The sequence below is a fragment of the Brassica napus genome, chromosome A2 (genome assembly GCF_020379485.1).
Source record: "Brassica napus cultivar Da-Ae chromosome A2, Da-Ae, whole genome shotgun sequence".
NCBI classification, from domain to species: domain Eukaryota; kingdom Viridiplantae; phylum Streptophyta; class Magnoliopsida; order Brassicales; family Brassicaceae; genus Brassica; species Brassica napus.
Window position 1 is genome coordinate 9,000,250 of NC_063435.1, and position 23,505 is coordinate 9,023,754.

Below are 23,505 nucleotides of genomic sequence, written 5' to 3' on the forward strand. Positions count from 1 at the left end.
TTAGTCGGGTTATCATCTAAAAATATTAATTTACATTTGACTAAATTCAATATATTCCCATCTACATTTGACTAAATTCAATATATTCCCATCTTATCAATAAATTTGTATACTTGGCTTTCTCAAACCATATTGTTGTCCTTCAAACTAATTTTGGAAGACTCTCCTATCAACAATACGAGACTCGTCACTGAACTACACGTGATAACACCAGAAAAATCATGTTTCATGAAAAACCAAAACCTTCTACGAACAAGAATCATACATAATGAAGCGTAAATAAATTAGGGTTAACATCTAGACACTCTATAAACATAAGAAAAAAAAACTATTTAAATATTTAAAAAAAAACAAAAAAAATTATTTAAACTTCAAAAGCAAATATATTCATAACTGAACTTCAAAATCAATTGTCAAAACATAAAAATATTAATATTAACCAAATAATATATATGTATATTAGATATTTGAGTTAATCATTCATATAATAGATAATTAGTTTATATACTCAATAATAGCTTAATGTTTTTTATACATATTAATAATTGAGATCATGTTTGGTAAAAGTTTTTTTTTGGATTTTGAATTCTAGGTTTTTCGAATATCCATTTGGTTTCTGTTCGGGTAAAATTCATAATTTGAAGTACCGTAAAACAAGATCCATTTGGTATTCATGTCTGGTTGGATCCGCTCAGATACATTTTTACCGGGTCGGGTTTGGTTCAGATTTTTCTATTTGTTTTTTCGCCCAAACCTAATTACAATGATTAAAATATGCTTTATTAAAAAGGAAAAAACTATTTATATTTCTAGATTAACTAATCTAGATTAAGAGTTTAGATTTGAGGCGGTGAAATTTTGAAAGGAGTGCATGGTGTTTTGGGTTGGAAGTAGAGTTAGGATTTAAAAATACAATAATTAAGATTTAAAATAATATTTTAAAACATTTTCAAAAAAGTGATTTTCAATTTTTATTAAGTTTTTTTTTTAATTTTTTTTTTTAAAATTTATATGTTTATTTATACTTTTATAGATATAAAATGAAGATAAAATTATCATTTATTTCTTTAATAAAATGTTTTTGGTCATTTTACTTAATGTATGCTTTTGATCAAAATAACTTTTTAAGATCTGTTGGACTTTGTTTTCCCTTTTAATAATTCAAAATACAATATAATTTGATAGAATAATAAGTAATTTTACATATTTATTATTATATCGTAAATTAATATTAGTTTACGAGACATAAAACTCAAATAATTTAAGATCAATTAACATAAGAAAGCATATGAAATTAAGAAATAACCATAAATAAAAATAGTTTATGCAGTTATGCTCTTCATTCACCATGCGTTGATAAGAAAATAATAATGTGTCACTTTGTTTTTCTGACCAGATCTGTGTATTAATATATATATATATATATATTGTATCCAACAGCAAAATAAAAATGAAATATAGATGAAATTATATTACAATTCAAACTGGGTTAAATAGAATGAAAAATGCCCTTTATTCACCATGTGTTTGAAGATATAACTGTCATTTATCTCTTTAATAAAATGTTTTTGGTCATTTTACTTAATGTAGGCTTTTGATCAAAATAACTTTTTAAGATCTGTTGGAATTTGGTTTCCCTTTTAATAATTCAAAATACAATATAATTTGATAGAATAATAAGTACTTTTACATAAATTTATTATTATATCGTAAATTAATATTAGTTTACGAGACATAAAACTTAATTAATTTAAGATCAATTAACATAAGAAAGCATATGAAATTAAGAAATAACCATAAATAAAAAATAGTTTATGCAGTTATGCTCTTCATTCATCATGCGTTGATAAGAAAATAATAATGTGTCACTTTGTTTTTCTGACCAGATATGTGTATCCCTAGATATATATATCTATATAATTGTATCCAATAGCAAAATAAAAATGAAATATAGATGAAATTATATTACAATTCAAACTAGGTTAAATAGAATGAAAAATGCCCTTTATTCACCATGTGTTTGATGAGAGAGAGAGAGAGAGAGAGAGAGAGAGAGAGAGAGAGAGAGAGAGAGAGAGAGAGAGAGAGAGAGAGAGAGAGAGAGAGAGAGAGAGAGAGAGAGAGAGAGAGAGAGAGAGAGAGAGAGAGAGAGTAAGTTTGATTGGTTGAGGTTGGAGGGATCCGGATATCTAGAAATTTTAGGATATTTGGATCTAGATCCGTCGAATTCATGATTTTAGTATTTGTATTCGTAATTTTTGGATTTTCGTGTTTCGGATATCCGTCTATATATTGTAATATCCACAAGTATTCAAATTTGTATCCAAATCGGTAAAATTAAAAAAATATTGTTAAAAATCTTAGAAATATTACAAAAATTAATAGTTTAGGAATTTAGTGAACTAATAATAAATGTTCTTAATGCTTATCTGAATTATTAGAATTTGAGAGATTTGAAATTATAGAAGTTAGATATATGTAATCTTTGTAGAGAAAAATGAATGATTATAATTTTGTGCTTTGACTTCTATAACGATTCTTAATTAAATCTCTAATAATCTTTCTTGTCTGTGATTTTGATTTACCCGTGAATTTTTCTAAATCTAGCGCCTCTCGTCTTTGAAATTTACAAACATCTTTCTTTTACTGTCATTTCTTCATTATAATTTCTATTGTTTAGTTTAATTCTAAAACAAAAATCTACGGTGTAATTCTAGAGTTTTATGAATTGGATCCCTAAATATTCTACTACTATGTGATATTCTCGTGTTCATGCACGGGTATAAACTTTTATTTGCACATATATTTTGTAAAATTTATATATTTGATATATGTTGTTTCAGAAAAAAATAGGAAAAAATATATTGAATCAAGATTCCATTAATAAACATAACTTGTAATATTCTAAAAATTCAGGCACATTTATGGATATATAAAATAATTAAATCATAACAATTGGTTGATTTGATTATTCATATTTTGGTATATTGTATTCTATTTATTTTAAATGAATCAAAAGATTTTATTACAATTAGACTAAAATAAGAATAACCTTGTTAGTACTGATTATTGATTCATAAGATAGTTATACCAAAAACTCATAAGTTGTTTTTATATTCAGTTTAGATCAAGCAAAATTAATAAGTTTAATTTTCATTCCAACATTGTTTGAATTGTTTATTCAGTTTTAAGTTAGTAATTATTAAAATAAAATAAAAGAAAATATGATATTATATGATTATTTTTTTATTGGAAATTATAATCATTTAGTCAAACTAATATTCATCGTAAAAATGTTATTTTTATTGTTTATTAGCCATGCATTTTAATATATGTATTTGGTTTTAAAATACCTTAACATAGTCAAATATATAATTGTTTGGTTTTTGAAAAAACAATATTTTATATAATCAGTTTTTGTTGTCAAAAATTATTTTTAATCATTTTATATAAAATATATTTATAATAAAATTATTATTTTTGAATAAGGATATCTATATTATTTTATTTTTCAATTTATTTTGTATAGTATATATTTAAGGGAAATTGCCACAAATACCACATTTATAGTACCACTTTTCATGTTTACACTAACCACTTTTACCCTCACTTTTAATGAAGGGTAAAATACAATTATACCCTTAGGGTTAACTAATCTAGACTTAGGGTTTAGAGTTGAGGGGTGGGGTAGGGTTTTTGGAATGTGAAATTTATATTTCCAATAAATATATAAATACTTAAAAAATATATAAAAAAATTTTAAAAAATAGTTTCAAACATAATTTTCGTTTTTCAAAAAGAAATTTGAAAAAAAAAATTCAAAAAAAAAAGTTCAAAAAAAAAAGTTTTATAAAAAAAATCGAATTTGAAAAAGTATATTTCGAAAAATAAAAAAAAATTATTTATTATTTATTTTTTTATTATTTATTTTTTATTTTTTATTTTTTATTTTTTTATTTAAATAATAATTTATTATATATAAATAACAAGGACATAAGAGTCTTTTGTTACTTAATGAAGAAGTTATTTTTGAAAATGTCTCATTAGTGGTGGTAAAAATGAAAAGTGGTATCATAAAAGTGGTAAACATGTAATTTCCCCCATATTTAAGCTTATATATATTTATTTTTTCTTTATGTTTTTAACGAATACAAAGAATAAAATTTTGGTTATATATAGAATCTATATAGTTTCTATTATATATATTTACCTTTTTATTATTTAAGTGTTTTTGTAAAAAGGAAATTTATGTTAAAAGAGCTTATTAAATTTTTAATTGAAAAAAGGAAATAACAATAAAATATATTGAAGTTATTATATTTAAATTAAAATTATTATCAGATTTATCATGATGGTAGCAAATTAACAATACAGTTTATGAAATGAAAAAGGGGAATAATATGTTATAAGTAGATTTCTAACCGAATTTATATTTTCAATTTTTTTTTTGTGAAACTACGTTATATATACACATGTAGTAAAGTTTATATATTTTAATTTTTTAATGGTTTTTGAGAAAACTTAGAAAAAAAAATATAATAAAATTTCTTTGTATATAAAAATTTCTATTTTTATATTTTATAAATATTTATTTATTTCAAAGTAAAAAATATTATTGTCTTTTAGAAGAAGATTATTTAAATAATTTATGTTTACAATTTTTATGAAGCTTCGTTATATATATATATATGTATTAAAAGATTATATATTTTCCTTTTTATTTATGCTGTTTTAGGAAAATTTAGAAAAAAAAAATTAAAGTTCATTATATATCAAACTTTATATGTTTATATTTTATAAATATTTCCTTTTTTATTTATGTGTTTTTTAAAAAGGAAAATTAAATTTAAAAGTTAACTAAAATCTTATTATGAAAAAAGAAAATACATTATTAATATAAATCATAATATAATATTTTTAGTTCATTAAAAGGATCTATGTTATCAACCATCGTGAGAATTAATGTGAGAGCGACACATTAGAAACCGACTTCTCAAATAATATTATAGAAATATCTCTGAAATTGCGGAGTAGTTTAAATGAATAATTTAAGCATATCATGCCAATAATTTCTACTGTATCTACTATCTCTCGTAAGTAAATCTAATCCAAGTGGGATGCCAACTGTAGTAAGTAACCATATAATGTACTCTTCTCCTAGACTGCAAACAAAACGTGAAAGTGAAAGGATGCCATGTTGCTACATGATGTCGCTAACAATTATTGTTTTAGCCCCTGTTAGGTGCTAGCCGGACAGTAACTCCGGGCCTAGCGAGTCACCGAAAAATTTGAGAGTATTCGGAGATTACGCGAAACCTAGTTTTAAATACAATTTAATATTTTTATAATATATTTAGCTAATTTTAAACATGATGATACAAGTTCTTAGACATAATTATATATTTTTTATATGTGATTTTAAACAGTCTCTTTTTGATTAGTAAATGGTGGGTTTGGTACGACAAAAATAGTATGTATATGTTTTTTCTTTTGAATTTGATAGCTAATTATAATTATTTAGTAATAAATAATTACACAAAATCTATCAATAATGAGTAAAAAATAATCAACCGTGTTTTAACTTACACGGACGGAAAAAAAACTTAGGAACGCGAGATTAGGCGGGAATTAGACGGTCAACGCTGAAATTAGGTGGTCTTACGCGAATCAATGTCTGGCTACACCGATTTAGACATAATCGCCGCGGTCAACCTCCGAACAGTGCCCAGGCGGCAGCGTTTTCGAACAGGGTTTTTAGCTAGTTCATAATTTGTATATTTGTTTTGAATTTTCAAGTAGTTATCTCTAAAATTATTTTATAGATAACAATATATAAAAGATATTTTAAAGATAACGTAATTGGTACGACGACAACTGGTCCAGTACATAAAATTTTCGTGTCCTAGAGCTCGGGGGTTCACTTATTATGTTTTGGGTGGTACATATACAAGTCCATGATATAAGTCAATATAGATAATGTGAAATAAAGAAAAATTAAGACAATATTTAAGAAGAACGATACACCACCCAAAGCTTAAGTTGTTTAGTGTAGTAAGATCGACCGTTGTTGTGACCAAGATATAACAAAAAGAGAGTAAAAACTCCGTCTAGACGATAATGCCCACGTGTCTGCTCCTCACCGTCTGGTTCCTCATTTGTATCCTTGATTCGGTTCACCTGGTTCGAGCTCAAAACCAAATGGGAGCCACTACTTATCCCGACGAAGGTCTCTACTCTGTCTCTGATCACTTTGGAATATAATTAATTAATAACAAGTTACTTTGGTTTAAATAAACTGACGGTTGTTGTGGGAGAAACAACAGCGGAAACTTTGAACTCCATCTTCGCGGCTTGGAAGATCCCGACGCAGAAGGCATGGAACACGAGCGGCGACCTTTGCTCCGGCGTTGCCATAGACGACAGGATCAAGATCGACGACAAAGACTACAACCCTCTTATCAAATGCAACTGCAATTTTGTCAACTCCACAATCTGCCGCATCACTGCTCTGTACAGTTTCAGCTCTCATTTCTTAATTTCCTTTGGCACATTTATGTGCATTTAGCCACTGAGTGTGTCATGCTGTTGATTTACTTCCACAGAAAAGTTTATGCGATAGATGTTGTAGGACCTATACCTCCACAGCTTTGGAGTTTGACATACCTCACCAATCTGTATGGCCTATACCCTTTTTTTCTTCTTTTTCTTATGATCATAAAAACATCCTGAAAATGCATTCATAATTGTACCTCAAAATAACATGCATCTTTTTATCAGAAATCTGGGCCAAAATTATCTTACAGGCTCCCTTTCTCCTGCAATTGGAAATTTGACTCGAATGGAATGGATGTAAGGCTGTTAATTGTACCTCAAAATAACATGCCATCTTTCTCACGCACAACTGTTTCTCAACTACCGTAGGAGCTTTGGGATCAATGCGTTGTATGGCCCCCTTCCCAAGGAAATTGGTTTGCTTACAAACTTGAAATCGCTGTAAGCTTCTAAAAAATATCACAGATGTGAGATTTTGATGCTTCCTTAATCTTATATTACATATTCTGTATGCAGTGCTATTGGTGTTAATAACTTTTCCGGTTCTATTCCAGCTGAGATTGGGAATTGTACAAAACTAATAAAAATGTGAGACCGTACAAAAAGTCCTTTTATGAATTCGTTTCTGCAGTGTTTTTAGTTCAAATATGAAAACTTAATTATTAACCTTTCACAATCATCTAGTGTTGTATGGATTTCTTACATTTTATTACAGTTACATAGGAAATACTGGACTTGCAGGGGAAATACCATTATCATTTGCTAATCTTGTATTGCTGGAAGACGTGTAAGATTTTCTTGTATTGAATGCGCGTTTAGTTAACTTTATCGTTGGATTTTACATTTTTTTGTAATCTATATGTATTACTTTACATTGTTTGTTTGTTTTGCTGTCGGGTAATATTTTCCTTGATGTATGTACCAGTTTGCTTAACGATGTGGACCTTACTGGTCAGGTACCGGAATTTATAGGCAAATGGACCAAACTTACTATCTTGTAAGAATGATTTCATTTTTTACAGACATATACATATATATATGTATATATGTATTTTTTTTAATTGGGACAGTGCTCTTGTTTTTATAGTTTATCGTAATTTTCACTCTTAGTGGAAAAATCTTCTTGCCATTTAGACTTGGGATTCAGGGATTGCTACCATGTTTTACTGCAGGAGAATTCAAGGAACTAGTTTGAGTGGTCCGATACCGTCGTCATTTTCCAACTTGACTTCTTTGAGAGAACTGTATGTTGTTGCACTGGTGCCACAATCATTCATTCTTGTTTACTTTCTCTCTTTTTTTTCCTCTCTTTGAGGAAAATCGATTATTTTAACTTGAACAATTTAATAGTACAATTTATACTATACCTTTGATATTGTGCTGATTTTAACCATAACTAAAGTTTGTTCTAAATAAAATTTTGAATTAGAAAATTTAAACCAAAATGGAAATAATGTTGGTCATTATGCATTGTGAAATGTCATATGTATAGTATTTGCTGAGTCACATGTCATGCCTACAATTTTCTGAGTTAGAAATCACATGTTTTGTTTCTGTTGTTTGATCAGATGATACATGTCAAAAAGTATAATGGATTGCTTAATTATATATATATATATATTTGAGTTTCTTTTAGTATATGCATAGTTGAAACTATACAAGCTAAAACTATTCATACATATAATTTTAATACAAGAAAAAGGTTTTGGAAGGTAAAATGTTGTATAATTAAATAATAGAGAATATATTAAAATTTGCTAAAACCTAGTTAGTTCAAATCATTTTACTTAGGAGTCAATGAGATTTACAAACTCGAGGTAAATATTTAAGTCTTTTATTCATATAGTCTCCTATGTTTACCCAACTGTATAAGTTTGTTCTTCATATTGGTCATATTAACATATTGAAAATAGTATTGATTGACTTTGCTTTCAACATTACAAGAAATGTTATGAATAGATATGAAATCATATTAAATTATTTATTTTAATTATTAAAAAGGGTAAATAAATATTTTTGAAAAATTATAAATATTTTTTACTTTTCATATAGATATATAAACAAAATGAATACACACATAAAGTAAAATTTTATTTAATTAGTTTGTAGTAATATTTTTGACATGTGGCAACTAACTTTTTAGAAACTAGAATATATATATGACATTTGTCTAAAATATCAATTGTTATGATATTTGATTCAGTAAAATTGACCAACATTATTTCAGTCAGTGTTGCTTTGGCATAAGTTTTACAGTTTAAGTAGCTTAAGTTTTAACGCTATCCACATAATCATAATATCCTAAATGTAGGAGTCTTGGTGATATACCTAATGGAAGTATATCTCTTGAATTCATCAAAGACATGAAATCTCTAAGTAAATTGTAAGGCAAAAATACTACTCCAGTTCATGAACTATTTCCCTCTCCTCGTACGTGCATTTAACATTGATGATATGTGTCGCAGAGTATTTAGGAACAGCAATCTCACTGGGACAATACCCTCTAATATCGAGGAATACTCAAGTCTTCAACACGTGTAAGTACAACATATGTCCACGTGTTTCGGAGTCTTTTTTGTAACACGTGTTTCAGAGTCTATTCGGTGAAAGTCAGCGTGAGAATACCAAGTGATCTTGCGGTCCTACAATTTTAACACTTCTGATAGTATTATTTTTAATTTCCCCAGTCACTGGACTTAATGTGTTACTGCCTAATTCGTGTCTGTTTTCTAGTGATTTAAGTTTCAACAAACTACATGGACCAATTCCGGCTTCACTTTTCTACTTAAATCAACTCACCAACTTGTAAGTTTTCTACTTCTTTTTGGTATTTATGTTCGCATCTACCAGTGATAACTGAGATAAAACTTTGTTGTCTTCATACTAGGTTTCTTGGAAACAACACGTTGAATGGTTCTTTGCCCATTCAAAAGAGCCAGGCTTTGAGCAATATGTGGGTTACAAAGTCCTTTTAAATTGATCCTCTTTGAAAGCCACAAAGTCCTGATTGATATAGACAAAAAATTTGTACTAGACAATAAGGAAACTGTTTTGGAATATCTAACATTTTTTTGTCAAGAAGAATATCTAACATATTCTGTAGATCCTAATCATTTCTTCTCTTATTCTTTCAGAGATGTTTCGTACAATGATTTATCTGGTAGTCTTCCTTCATGGGTCAGCTTACCAAACTTGAAAATGTAAGTAAACAAAACACCGAGAGGAAATTTGTAATGATTTGTTTTAATTAAAACATTATAGAATTTCATCTAGGACCATAAGATTTTTATTTTTTAATTTTCAACAAAGACACCACCAAAACATCTTCAAAATACAGCAAATCTCCTATTCCACAATTTAAAATATATTCATTAATAGTAGATTTTAGAATAATTATATAAAAAAATCAATAACACAAATTTTTTTAAGTTTCTTAAAATTCATAGTTGCATAACCGATGATTTTTTCATTTTAATACAAGTCACTCTAAATTTTAAATTTGAATAAACTCTCTAAGAATTTTATTCAATTTAAAAACTGAAGTGTTTTGTTGATAAATATTTCATTATTCACCCGAAAAATTCTATATTATTCAAAATAAATTATAAAAAGAAAATTGATGTAATTGCTATTGAACTTTTTTTAAATGTACATTAAAAATCCATTGTTAATAAATTATTATAACTGGTGGATTTTAGGAGATTAGTTGTGATAAAAGTGTTTTAGTAGAGTTTCTTAAATAAAAATATAAAAATATAAATCATATGGTCAGATAGGATTCTTGAATATTTTACATAAAGACATAACAATTTCGCTAACTCAGAAAAAATTCTCTACAAACTAACTAAAATTAAATCTGTTCAATTCTTCAGAAATGTTTGATTATAGAAACACCGTTATATCTCTACGAGTGTATGTATATATTCATGGTGTTTTATAATCTCATAAATTGTCCCCTTCATTTTCTTATAGGAAATATTTATTAAAATCATAACAAATTATATGTTATTATGCAGCAATCTTGTTGCTAACAATTTCAGCTTGGAAGGTCTTGACAAGAGGTGATTATATCAAATATGTTATATACTGTTGATGCCTGAAATTCCAGTTTCATTTTTTTTTTGTTTTTGAAAATCTGTTTTCATCTTGTTAAAAGGGATTTACCAGGACTGAAGTGCCTGCAGAAGAACTTCCCCTGCAATCGAGGCAAAGGAATCTGTAATCTTTTAAACAGAGATATTATATATCATAATCATTGTTCTCAACTGTTCTTATATTTTCTTAAGGTTTTTTCTCTTGACTGGTATCTAGATTCTGACTTTTTGATCAACTGCGGAGGGCCACAAATACGGTCAGTTACCGGAGAAATATTTGAAAGGGAGGACGAGGATCTTGGATTAGCTTCATCTTTCGTGAGTGATGGTCAGAGATGGGCAGTCAGTAGCGTAGGACTTTATGCCAGGAGTATCAATTATATATGGGTTGTCAACAGTTTGGACTCAGAGCTTTTTCAGTCAGCAAGACATTCTTCGTCTTCCCTAAGGTATTATGGGTTGGGACTAGAAAATGGAGGCTACACCGTAACACTTCGGTTTGCTGAAATAGATATTCTTGGTTCTAACTCTTGGAGAGGTTTGGGAACACGATATTTCAACATTTATGTCCAGGTCTTCTGTCCTACCGGTTTACAAGTTACATTCTTTATGTAATAATCTCCTACCTGAAATCTGAGACCTAACTCCGTTTTCCAGGGACGCCTTGTTGAAAAAGATTTTGCTATACGTAGAACAGCTGGTGACAGTACTGTTCGAGCAGTTCAAAGAATATATAAAGCAAATGTATCAGAAAATTATCTTGAAATTCATCTTTTCTGGGCTGGCAAAGGAACAATTAGTATTCCTATTCCAGGAACTTATGGGCCACTAATATCGGCCATAACTGCAAAACCAGGTATACATGCTGGTGAATTCCTTTTTTTTCCTATCTCCTCATGGGTGCCTAAGTGTTACATATTGTTGTTGTTCAGATTTTAAACCAACTGTGGCCAACAGGCCACTATCAAAGAAAAAGTATAGGAGGGGTACTATTGTAGGTGTTATTGTCGGGCTAGGACTTTTAAGCATCTTTACGGGCGTGGTTATCTTCATCATCCGAAAAAGCAGAAAGCGTTACACAGATGATGAAGGTAATAATAAAACACAAACAAGTCTTTGAACTTGGATATCATCTTCCAAACTGGTTCATATTTTGGTTGTTGCAGAGCTGCTTAATATGGACGTAAAGCCTTACACTTTTGCATACTCTGAACTTAAAAATGCCACTAGAGATTTCAATCCCTCCAACAAGCTTGGAGAGGGAGGATTTGGGACTGTTTATAAGGTAAACCCTGAACTAAGTAGCACTGAAACGGTTATGGGCAAAATTGAGATGAGAACTGGAACACCAAAACTAAATATTTTGGAAACGAGTACGAATAATTTTTTTTTAGAAACGCTGAAATAATGAATTTAATTATAAATATCAACATTATTAATTCATGATCACTCTTCTATTTTACCCCTATCACTACTTGGAATATTACTTTTGTGCCACTGGATCTATTTTAAATATAAATAAAATTATATAACATAGTTACTTCTAAGCAATGTTTAAAAAAAAACTACTTCTAAGCATATATTATTCGAGAAATTCCCTTAGATAACATTTTTTAATTTATTTTCACAAAAATAGACTTCAAAGAAGAAAATGACCAAAATAAATTTTATTAAAGGGTAAATATGCATTTATATCTAAGAGTTAACTAATTTAGACTTAAGGTTTATAGTTAAGGGGAACTTTGGGGTAGAGTTTCAAATTTTAAAAAATAAAAAGTAATTATTAAAAAATTTAAAACAAAAAATATTATTTTGGTCATTTTATTTTTTGAATGCTATTTTTGTGATAAAAACTTAAAAAAGTCTTTTTAAAAGAATTGCCCCACATATTTTTTAACCAGCCCTTTTAATTCCAAAATATTAGGGATCCACTACTCTCAGCGGCTAAACTGTCGACTTTGTTTAATTCCACAGCCTATGCACCCCAATAATTAAAGTTGTGTCGTTTTTTTTTTGTCAACAAGTTATGGGAATGATTGGTAAGTGATGTAACTTTTATTTTTTGGTTTTAGAAAAATAGCTGTAGATTTTGTTGATCTAGCTTTAGATTAATTATTTTCAGAGCACTAAATATAAAGCTCTAGAAAAATTGATTTCTAAAGCTATTTTGTTTCCTATTTTACCTTTTATGGCTGTAGTTTAATTTTTTTTTAACATATGATTAGTAAACTAAAGTGGATGTAGAAAAAAATGAGCTGTGGAAAGCACTCACAGTGCTTACCAATCACCCCCTATGTCGTTTGAAATAATTAATATTGATATCATACTTTCATATATATATGTATAATAACTACAACACCCTTTAAAAAAAACATCTACACATTTTGTTCCGGACAATATATGTTATTAATCAACAAATAACACTTTACTTATACACTATACATTAGTTAATCCAACTAATTAATATCCAACTTTATTATTACAATTATGACTACTAATACTTAAACTCTAAGTTTATATTTTCTAACCCTTCTCTTTTAATAAAATAGATAATATATTAATAATACTATTTACCAGAGAAAAAGTTAATATAAAAAGCATTTTTATTTACCAAATATAAGATTTTTTCAGTTTCATGAAATTAAAATTATTTGACTAATTTATCTACCAAATTAGGATTTTGAGTATAAATAAATAATAATAATCATAAAATTAATTTTTTTTAAAAGATCATTAGATTTATCTAAGTTTTTTTTCTAGTTAACCATTAATGGATCACGGGTCAATGACAGTTTTTGGGGTTTTAACCGGATTTTATAGAGCTTTTAATATTTTTTTTATAATTTTATCTAAAATCTGAGCTGGATTATATGCAGATCACTTGATTTACCATTTTTATCGTGGATTCAGATCAAATATGAAAAATACCAAAAATATATAAAATTATATTATAAATTAAATTTAGCGAAATTTGGATCAATACAATAAATCAATATTTATAAGTATATATGCTGGATTTAATTGGATTTGTAACCTAGACTTACGGGTAGATTGCACATTGGGTTTTTATTACAAATATTATTAATTACGTTAATAATTCAAAATGATAAGAAATACAAAAATATCCTGATTTTAGTTAAACATGATTACATATTTCATCATCAAAATTATTATTATTAAAACGGTAAACATATTATAATCTGCACAATTACAATGATTTCTTTGTAATATTTAAATGTAAATTGTTAATCAAAAATGTAAATTTATATTAAATAAATTTGATTTGTTTCAGAAATAAATCAATGTTTTGAAAGTGGAGATCAAAATCTAAAATAGGCAAAAATGATTACAAAAAAAGTGCATACAAATATATGATTACAAAGAACCGTATGTATGTCGGGTCAACTTTTAAATTGCTATTATTTTATAAAATAGATTTTGATTAATACACAAATATATTTACAAAGAAAAACACAATATGAAAATTAATTTTCTAAAAACAAAAACAAAAGATATACTGGGTCAGAGTCTAGTTTTCAATTAAAACAACTCAAAGTAGTTTAGTGATAAGTTTTTTGATTTTTTTTTAGGAAATAAAAATTTCAATTCTTGAATGGATTTTTTTTTTGTAACACTTGCTCATTAAATAAATAGGTTCAAAGAGGCCTCAGGCCCAAGTTAGCCCACTACGGGGTTCATTACAAAAGACGATGAAAGAACAAATTTGGATAGTCGATCGGCTTCAACATTGAGAGACCGAGAGATGTGAGAGAATGTTATCTCGACAAAAACAGAGGAAATCTGTTGAACATCTTTGACGATTCCAAAGATTTCCTTTACCTGTGTGTCGTTGTTGATTGCTCGGATGAGGGTTGTGTTGTCAGAGAATACCTGGAGCTTGTCTAGCTCGAGGTTCACTGCAGAAAGTAATCCGGATCTCAGGGCAAGCGCTTCTGCCATAAGTGGAGAACTAACAAGATCATGCGTGATGGCTCCTTGATTGAGATGTATACCGGATGGTTTCTTGAAGATCCATGCCAATCCTGCCCTTCGGGATTGCTTGTCATAAGCTGCGTCTGATCTGAGTGTCACCGTCGTTTCCTTGTTCCTCTGAAGCTGCTGCGCCTGCTTGGGTTGAGGTACTGAACCACTCACTTCCCCGCTCTGATTCTGGGCATTTAACCATTCTCTTGCTAGTCTAAGAGCTTTTGTCGCCACTTCTAAAGCAGTGAGGGTGTGATTCTCAAATATGCGCCTGTTTCGAGCTGACCAAAGGGCCCAACATACCCACGGGAGAATCGTCGTTGTGATACCTGTTGGGGGTAGGCAAACCGCTTGTCTGAAGGCTACCACTGCGTTTTTGAAGTCGATATCCGTAGCTATGTGAACTACTCTTTTCATTGGGATGAGTTTCCAGACTTCTTGTGCGAATGGACAGTTGAAGAAGGTATGTGTTGCTGATTCCACTTCATTACAACGGATACATGCCACTCCTGATTGGATTCCTCTTTTTTGTAGCAGTTCTCCCAGTGGAAGAGCTTCTTGGGCAATGGACCACATGAATAACTTCATTTTTGGTGAGCTTTCCTTTGCCCAAATGTCTTTTATCCAGTCGAAGGAACCATCACTCGGCCTTACATGGCTTTGGTCTTTCATAGCCGCAGTGTAATATCCTGACTTGGTGCTATATACCCCAGATTGGAGTGGTTGCCATACATAGATGTCTCCGGCTTCTTTGTGTCCTGGCTGCAGCATCTGAACTTCCTTTGCTACAAGAGGTAAGAATTTCTCAATTCTGTTTTTATTCCATTGCATATCTGAAGTTAGGAGATCCGATACTGTAAGGTCCATGGCGTCTTCTTGAATAGGGCCGTAGACTCTAGTGTCTGTGTCTAACGAGATCCATGAGTCTTTCCAAACTCTAGTGGTTAGACCGTTCCCTATGGCTTTTCCTACATTTCCTTTTAGTAGTTCTCTTCCATGAAGTATACTTCTCCATCCATGTGAGCAGACCGTAGGCAATTGCACCTCCAGAAATGATTTGTTAATGCAATATTTACCTAAGAGCACTCTCGCAAGGAGACAGTCTGGGTTTGTTAGTATCCTCCAGGCTTGCTTAGCCAATAAGGCTTGGTTGAAGAGTTGTATATCCCTCAGTCCTAAGCCTCCTCCAGCTTTAGGTTTAGTTAGTCTTTGCCAAGCCACCCAACTCATCTTTCTTTTCCCATCAGCCGTGTCCCACCAGAACCTAGTGAGTACTGACTGGATTCTTTTACATAAACTCACAGGTAACTCAAAGCAGGACATGGTATACGTAGGGATTGCGGTCAGAACTGCTTTCAGCATTGTCAACTTCCCGGCCTTGGAGAGGTGTCTTGTAGACCAACTCGCTGCGCATTGCCTGATCCGATCCACAATCGTAGTGAAGAGATCTTTTTTCCGGCGACCAAAGTGTTCAGGTAAGCCCAAATACTTACCTGACCCTCCCTCCTTGTCAATTCCTAATTTCTCTTTTACTAGCTTCTTCGTTTCTTCAGGAGTTTTTGAAGAGAAAGTGATGGACGATTTGGTGGTATTAATCTGTTGTCCCGAAGCTTGCTCATACATCCATAGGATGCTCTTCAGTTTATCACAGTTCGCTGGTGAAGTTTGGCAGAAGAACATGGTGTCGTCTGCAAACAGCAAGTGGTTCACTCTTGGACACTTTGTCGCTACCCTTATCCCTTGCAAGGTACCATCTTTCTCCGCATTACGGCATAGACCTGACAGAACTTGGCCACAGAGGATGAAGAGATAGGGGGAGAGTGGATCTCCCTGTCTTATTCCTCGTTTAGGCGTTACCTCACCATGAACTGATTCATTGATTAGGTAGGAGTATGATACCGTGGAGACACACTGCATTATTAGTTGCACCCATTTTGCATGGAAGCCTAGGCGTTGAAGGACTCTTTCTATGAATCTCCACTCCACTCTGTCATAGGCTTTAGACATATCAGTTTTTACTGCCATTGTGCATCTTTTTTCCGCCTTAGACGTTTTCAGAAATTGCAATACTTCATGTGTAATCAAAATGTTGTCTGCTATAGCTCTTCCTGGTAGAAATGCTGATTGGTTCTCTGATATGATCGTGTGGAGCACTGGTTTTAGCCTTAACGCCAGCATCTTAGAGATTATCTTGAAGAATACATTGCATAGGGCTATAGGCCGATAATCCGCCACCTTCTTTGCTCCCACTATCTTCGGGATCAATCTAACATGTGTAACATTTTGCGAGGGGCGGAGCTTACCAGTTGAGAAGAACAACATTATTTCTCTAGTCACCGCCGGTCCTACCGTCTCCCAGTTGGCTTGAAAGAAACTAGCAGAGAACCCATCCGGTCCCGGAGCTTTGTCCGGATGGATGGCAAAGGTAGCTTCTTTTATCTCATCTGGTGTTGGTTCTTTTATCAGTTCCGCATTTATCTGGTGAGTGACACAGGGTTGGAGGGCTTCGTCTACCCTCTGCAGGCCTTCATTTGGAGAGGAGGTGAAGAGTTTCTCGTAGTATTTGCAAATCACTTCAGCTATTTGGTCTTCCTCAAACGAAGGTATTCCATCATCATTTTCTATAACCGTCATACGGTTTCTAGATTTTCTTGTCTTTGTTGCAGCATGGAAATAACTTGTGTTTGAATCACCTAGTGTTAACCATAATTGCCTACTACGCTGTTGCCAATACTCTTCTTCTCGTTTGTATGCTGATAGCAGACTGATATTTATTTTATGAATCAGGTCTTCGTCTGGGCATGGATTAGACAGAGCTTCATCTAGATCTTCGCGCAGACCGTCTAAAGTCTTCTTACTATTCATTTGGAATTCTCTACTCCATCTACAAATGGCTTTTCTACAGCTGATTAGCCTTTCTTCAACACTCAAGTGAGAATCAGCTTCCCAAACCTCCTTGATAAGCAGTTTCACTTCATTGTTATCTTTTAATCTTCGGTCAAATCTGAAGATTTTCAGACCTTTCTTTCTTCTTGTATCCATGAAGGTTAGGAGAGGGCGATGATCTGAGGCTTCATATTTTAGATATTGGCTTCGGCACGAGGGAAATATGTTTAGCCATTCGCTGTTGCTTAGAGCCCTGTCAAGACGGCACTGAACCAAATGTGAGCTTCTGTTTCCTCTCCATGAGAGAAAATTCCCATAGTGCTTGATGTCAAAGAGATCATTTTCCGATAAGAAAGTTCTAAAGGCGCAGAAGGTGCCTTCAGCTCTTTCTGGTCCACCTTTCTTTTCACTGTTGTCTGTAATCTCATTGAAATCTCCAGTTAAAAACCATGGTTCTCCTATCGTAGGTTGCAAGGAAGACAATTCATTCCAGACAGCGAGTCTCTTTGTGTGATCTGGCTCTCCATACACAAAGGTAACTTGGAAGGTATTCCCTTTTTCTGTTATTAGCGTGTCAATAAAGTTTTTATTGCTCGCTCTAACCGTAAGTTGGATGTCGCTCTTCCAGATGAGAAACAGACCTCCACTCCCTGGGCTGTTAGGGGGAACTTCATGATAATTATCTAGTGGAAGGCCTTGCAGTTTCTTCTTGACTATTTCCAGGTTGTTCTTGGTTTCCATGAGGAAGTAAATATCGGGAGAGTTCCTCTTCTGTATCTCCCTCAACCGCTGGGCTGTTGCAGGGTTCCCCAGCCCGCAACAGTTCCAGCTAAGTACGACTAAGGAGCCCGGGGTGGAGTGACCCGAAAATCCGCTTTCTTTCGGGTCATTGCCGGTATGAGTTGGATTGGTGGATTACCAGTTCCTTGGGAGCGAGCTTTTGGGTCGTTTGTCATTTTCCTCTTCTGATTTACTCTGGATGTACCTTCACCTGCACCTCTTCCTCCCTTAGGTGAGTTCTGCACTTGTGATAACTTCCTTTTCTTGGAACTAGTTCCTCTAAGTATGGGACTGTTTCTCGACTTTTTTGTTTTTGCAGGGTTTCGGGTTTTTCTCACTTTGTTTTGAAATTCTCGCAGAGTTTCCTCTTGCTCAGCTGGAGTCATTTGCTCTTGGTGCTCTGGAACTGATGGAGGAACCTCCTCCCTTCCCACATTAGTGCTGATGATAGTTGATTCCTCCCTTCCCACATTAGCGTTGATGATAATTGACTTCATCTTTGCTGATCTTTCATTGTTTTTGCGCACAGGTACTGTCACTTGTGGTGGGGTGACTTCACTGTCGTAGATGTCAAGCTCATTATCGTCGTGCTTATCTTCTCCTTCTGTTGGGCTAAACAAGAGCGACTGATCCGGGCCGAAATAAGCGTTCAGGGGGTTATCCTTCGCTTGGGGGCTTACAGATCTTATTCCTCGTTCCCATGGAGACAGCGGGCGTCTGATATTTGTTGTGGCTGCCAAAATAGAATCTGCTGTCTCTTCCATTGAGCCCGAGGCGTCGCCCGTTAGAACTCTCTGTTTCCTGGCTGCAGCTTCCGTAGGGTCTGTGCAACAAAGGTACTGCTTTGTTACATCTTGGAGGTCTTCCATTATACTCTCCTTTGTCTTTGTATACCCTGTTCTATTCTCCTGAGTTCCCGTAGGTCTTTGTTCTAGGTACTGTGAAGATGATCTCATCATAACAGCCAATGTTTCTGCTCTCTGGCCCTTAGCATCACTGCTCATCACACGTTGTCTTCTAGCCGCCGCTTCTGTTGGGTCAGGGCAGCTAAGGTAGAGTAACGTGGCCTCATCAAGGTCTCTTTGAATTTCTTCCTCTGTCTGGTTGGTCTTTGACTTAGGCGTAGAAGTTTGACCTTGTAGGTTCTGACCTCTTAGAGGATGAGTAGTTGTCATGTGTATCTCTTCATTCCTTTCAGATGAGAATGTCGTTGCTACTGGCTTAGCTCTCCATTCCTTAAGACCTTTCTGAGGAAAAAGAGCTCGCTTAAGTTGTCGTCCTTCAACCTCCTCTCTTCTCACTGTGTACGGAGGAGAGTTGTGTTCTTGGACCTCCACCACCAGATTGCTAGATCTGCTTCTCCAGTTCTGTGTTCTGTCTGCCTTAGTAATCAGAGCTCTGACTGGTGGGGGCACTCTAGTTTGTTTGGTTGCAACTCTCTCTCCGAAGCTGTTGCCATGTCTGTCGACTCTTTCGTTGAAAGACTTCGTGGTCCCATCCTTCTTGTGGGGGTCTCTCTCTTGGCTTTCAGAAAGATTTGTCAGTTCCTTTCCTGTGGTCTGTGTGTCTTTTTTACTGCTGTTGTGATTGAAGTTTCTACCCAGGCTGTAGAGATCTTCTTCCGCCTGAAGTTTTAGAGATTTGTTTCTTTCCATGCGTTTAGGACAATCATCTTTCAGATGCGAGAGAGACTGGCAGCAGGAGCAGTGATTCTCCAACCTTTCATACTCCAGGTAAATTAGACTCTCTTCTCCAGAATCAAACTCTATGATGGATCTCTTCTCTAGGGGTTTGAGCCCGTCAATTAAGACTTTGATTCTTGCAGATGTCTTGGTGAGTTCGTGATTCAGCAACGTTCCCAACTCCTTCCCAATGTCACAAATCATGTCTTCATGCCAGTAGTGGAGCGGTAGCCCTTTTATACGAATCCAAAAAGGAATTTGTGACGGGAAGGTAGCAGATATGACAGGTTCCCACCGTTGGAGGATAATCATCCAGTATGCAAAATGATAAGGTCTGTTGTCTAGTACTCTTTGTAGTTCTTCTTCCTTTTCAAATCTGAACTGGAAGCAACCATTCCCGAGATCTGAGCCGGTCACCTTCCCTTGTAGGTGCCATTTGCGAGGCAGTGCTGGGAGGAGAGCCCAAAGCTTTTGTTCCTGGGGGTTGGTGACTCTACCGATGAGTGTGAGCCTGTTCTCCTTGATGAGAATCGAGTTATCCACGTAGCGAGCTTTGATTCTCTTGATGGTGGGTTCTATGTCTCCCGAGAGTTGATGTTTTCCTTTTTCTTCCTTGGTAAATCTACTTGCCATCGTATCTCTACACCTTTCAATGACTCTTGTTTCTGGTTCCAGAAGTTCTATGGAGGTAGGCAGCCTCTTGCTGTTAGCTTGAAAGAGATTTAAGAGCAGATTACTACGTAGCAGTGGAGGTAGATCTACAAAGTTGTGAAGTCTTGAAGTTGAAATTTGAGAAGATCTTCTTGGAGGATGCCACTTCCAGTAAGAAAATAGGGTTTCCTTAGAAAGGCGATGCAACGGACCGGTGGATTCTTCCAAATTTGGTAACTTCTTGAGTAGTCACAATCAAGACTTTCGGACGTTAGACAAGTTGCATTACCCGTCTTGGAGAATGTGCCTGGGAGAGTCCTTTCTCACCGAAGCCGAAGGTGTGTGAGCTTGTGACTTCATCAATTCTTGAATGGATAAAAAACACAAAATAAACCATTTATTTTGGCTTGAACGTTTTGGGGACATCCAAACCGTCTCCGGGGTACATAAGACAAGTTCTTCATAGGCCCCAAACAAATAAAATGGATAAAATTAATACATCCAACAGGGGAACCTGAATGATGGAAGAGAGATCGCTGTGAAAGTATTGTCGGTTGGATCCAAACATGGGAAGAGACAATTTGTTGCAGAAATCGTAGCAATTTCTGCAGTTATGCATCGTAACCTAGTAAAACTTTATGGTTGCTGCTACGAAGGAGATAATCGTTTGCTGGTTTATGAGTATCTCCAAAATGGAAGTCTCGATCATGCACTATTTGGTAATGAACAGAAACTTGATGTATTTATCTTTGCTTCTCTGCCAAACTAAATTACTCATTATTATTTGGATGTTGCAGGAGGTGATAAGACTTTACAGCTTAATTGGCCGACCCGTTTTGAAATCTGCATGGGAGTAGCCAGAGGTCTAGCTTACCTCCATGAGGAGGCGAGTATTCGCATAATACACAGAGATGTGAAGGCCAGCAACATTTTGCTTGACTCTAACCTGCTTCCAAAAGTCTCTGATTTTGGGCTTGCAAAGCTATACGATGAAAAGGAAACTCACATGAGTACGCGAGTGGCAGGAACCATGTACGCATTCACAAACCCTCAACATTTTTTTTATTCTTTGCAACACTAATGTATATATTATGGAGTTAATTTGTTTACAAACACTTGTTTGTACAAAACACAAGTGGATATCTTGCGCCAGAGTATGCCATGCGTGGATACCTAACAGAGAAAACAGATGTATATGCCTTTGGTATTGTGGTTCTTGAGCTGCTGAGTGGAAGGAAAAACTTTGATGTGAACTTGGAAAATGAGAAAAAATATCTTCTTGATTGGGTACGTCCTGATTGTAAGTCAAAAGTTTGATTTAGATAATATATTATCTGAAATCCAATTAATATATCAGTGATGGTGTATACAGGCATGGAATCTACACGAAAACAGCCGTGAAGTTGAACTACTTGATCATGAGCTGACTGAATTCAACATGGAAGAAGCTAAACGCATGATAGGCATTTCTCTGCTATGCACACACTCATCTCATTTCTTGAGACCACCCATGTCAAGAGTGGTGGCTATGCTTTCAGGAGATGTTGAGGTCAGTGATATAACCTCTAAGCCAGGTTACCTAACGGACTGGAGATCTGATGACACCTCAAGCTCCTCTTTCAGTGCCTTTCAAACAAAAGACAAAGGCTCTTCTGCGTCCAACTCCACAAGTTTTGTGAGGCCCAGAGACGGCAACTTGAAGCAACTTGGAGTCAAGATCAATGAGGGAAGATGACAATGTACCAAATATCTATGATATAGGCTACACATTTATATAGACCTTTGTGTATGTGACTATACGAGGATCACTAATAATGTTTCACTTTGATTCAATAATGTTTTAAGCAATTTGATTAATTAATGTTAAAGCACTTTGCAATGAGGAAAATAATTGGTATGTACAAAATACTAGATAGACCGTTTGGAACCTATGTCAGGAACTGTTTAACTAAAGACCGTTCAACTCGGCTCAGGAATGAATATGAGCATCAGAAGACTTGGAGGACCCAAAGAGATGGGGAAGTTAAGTATTGGATGTGGTAATTCGTGTCGGATGGTTCTGCACATCCTTAATGGACAGTCTCTTTCTGTAGTAGGCGGCATACAGTAATCTGGAACCTCTGATAAGCTTTGCATCCTATAACCTACAAGAAATTGCATAGTCTAGGATACGAACTCCAGACGTAGTTGTAGAAGCCTTTACATCTTAATCAGTAGGCTAAGGTGCTTCCATATATACAATGCATATATTTGTACCGATAAAATGTTATCAATCAAATTAAATTCTCTATAAATTATGGGTTATGTAAAATAAAATAATAACCTAAAATATTGTTGTGGAATATATATACGGTTTTTCAAGATCATATATTTATATTTAATAAGAATCGATAAGAAAAATATTGAACAAACTAACATATGCTTAGACCATCTCTAATGGTTCATTTTTTTTTCTTCAAATAGAGTAATTCTATAATATAGTTAATTCTACTCCAATGATACTTTATTTTAAAGTAAAAAAAAATAGAGTGATGAACAAAAAATAAATGGATTACTCTGTTTATAGAATAAATTCCCTTTTACTTTGTGATAGAATGAAAAATAAAATATCACTATAAATGTTTTACTCCAAATTCAATTTTAAATTAAAAAAAAAAGATTTTATTATTTTGAATAAAATGTTAAATTTGATTCAAAAGAAAAAAAACTGTTTTACATCATGTGTAAACTTTGGTATTTAAACCATTTCCATCTTTCATGTGAAGAATTTTTTTTTCAAATTAAGATGCAGAGGTAGTTCTTAGCCATTGTTGGAAACTATCTTGGTATCTTCCATCTCTTAGTTCATTCATCGAGAGGAGACCGTTTTGAAAATA

The 23,505-nt window shown here is 33.3% G+C and overlaps 1 protein-coding gene and 1 long non-coding RNA gene across 8 annotated transcripts; both read left to right on the forward strand.

Annotated features, from left to right (window-relative positions):
* The first annotated feature begins 5,963 nt into the window (after positions 1–5,963).
* On the forward strand, positions 5,964–22,490 carry LOC106392360 (probable LRR receptor-like serine/threonine-protein kinase At1g56140). 6 transcript variants are annotated; one of them, XM_048755371.1, is made up of 24 exons: positions 5,964–6,226; positions 6,324–6,510; positions 6,603–6,674; positions 6,778–6,849; positions 6,922–6,993; positions 7,069–7,140; positions 7,268–7,339; positions 7,478–7,549; positions 7,725–7,796; positions 8,864–8,935; positions 9,018–9,089; positions 9,286–9,357; positions 9,440–9,505; positions 9,687–9,752; positions 10,569–10,613; positions 10,709–10,770; positions 10,864–11,219; positions 11,304–11,502; positions 11,579–11,737; positions 11,813–11,931; positions 21,138–21,348; positions 21,427–21,661; positions 21,766–21,929; positions 22,002–22,490. In XM_048755371.1, exons 1-24 carry the CDS (start codon positions 6,118–6,120, stop codon positions 22,028–22,030), a joined length of 2,727 nt encoding a protein of 908 aa, XP_048611328.1. In that variant the 5' UTR covers positions 5,964–6,117; the 3' UTR covers positions 22,031–22,490. The 6 variants fall into 6 exon arrangements, with proteins under 6 accessions (XP_048611328.1, XP_048611321.1, XP_048611327.1 ...); XM_048755370.1 differs by having other exon boundaries at positions 5,965–6,226; positions 21,430–21,661; positions 21,766–21,916; XM_048755368.1 differs by having other exon boundaries at positions 5,966–6,226; positions 21,766–21,916.
* On the forward strand, positions 17,583–21,128 carry LOC125585737. 2 transcript variants are annotated; one of them, XR_007322737.1, is made up of 10 exons: positions 17,583–17,889; positions 17,984–18,051; positions 18,145–18,528; positions 18,656–18,746; positions 18,826–19,132; positions 19,232–19,348; positions 19,439–20,029; positions 20,122–20,310; positions 20,408–20,546; positions 20,654–21,128. It is a non-coding gene; the product is annotated as an uncharacterized LOC125585737 (long non-coding RNA). The 2 variants fall into 2 exon arrangements; XR_007322738.1 differs by having other exon boundaries at positions 17,591–17,794.
* Positions 22,491–23,505: the final 1,015 nt, after the last annotated feature.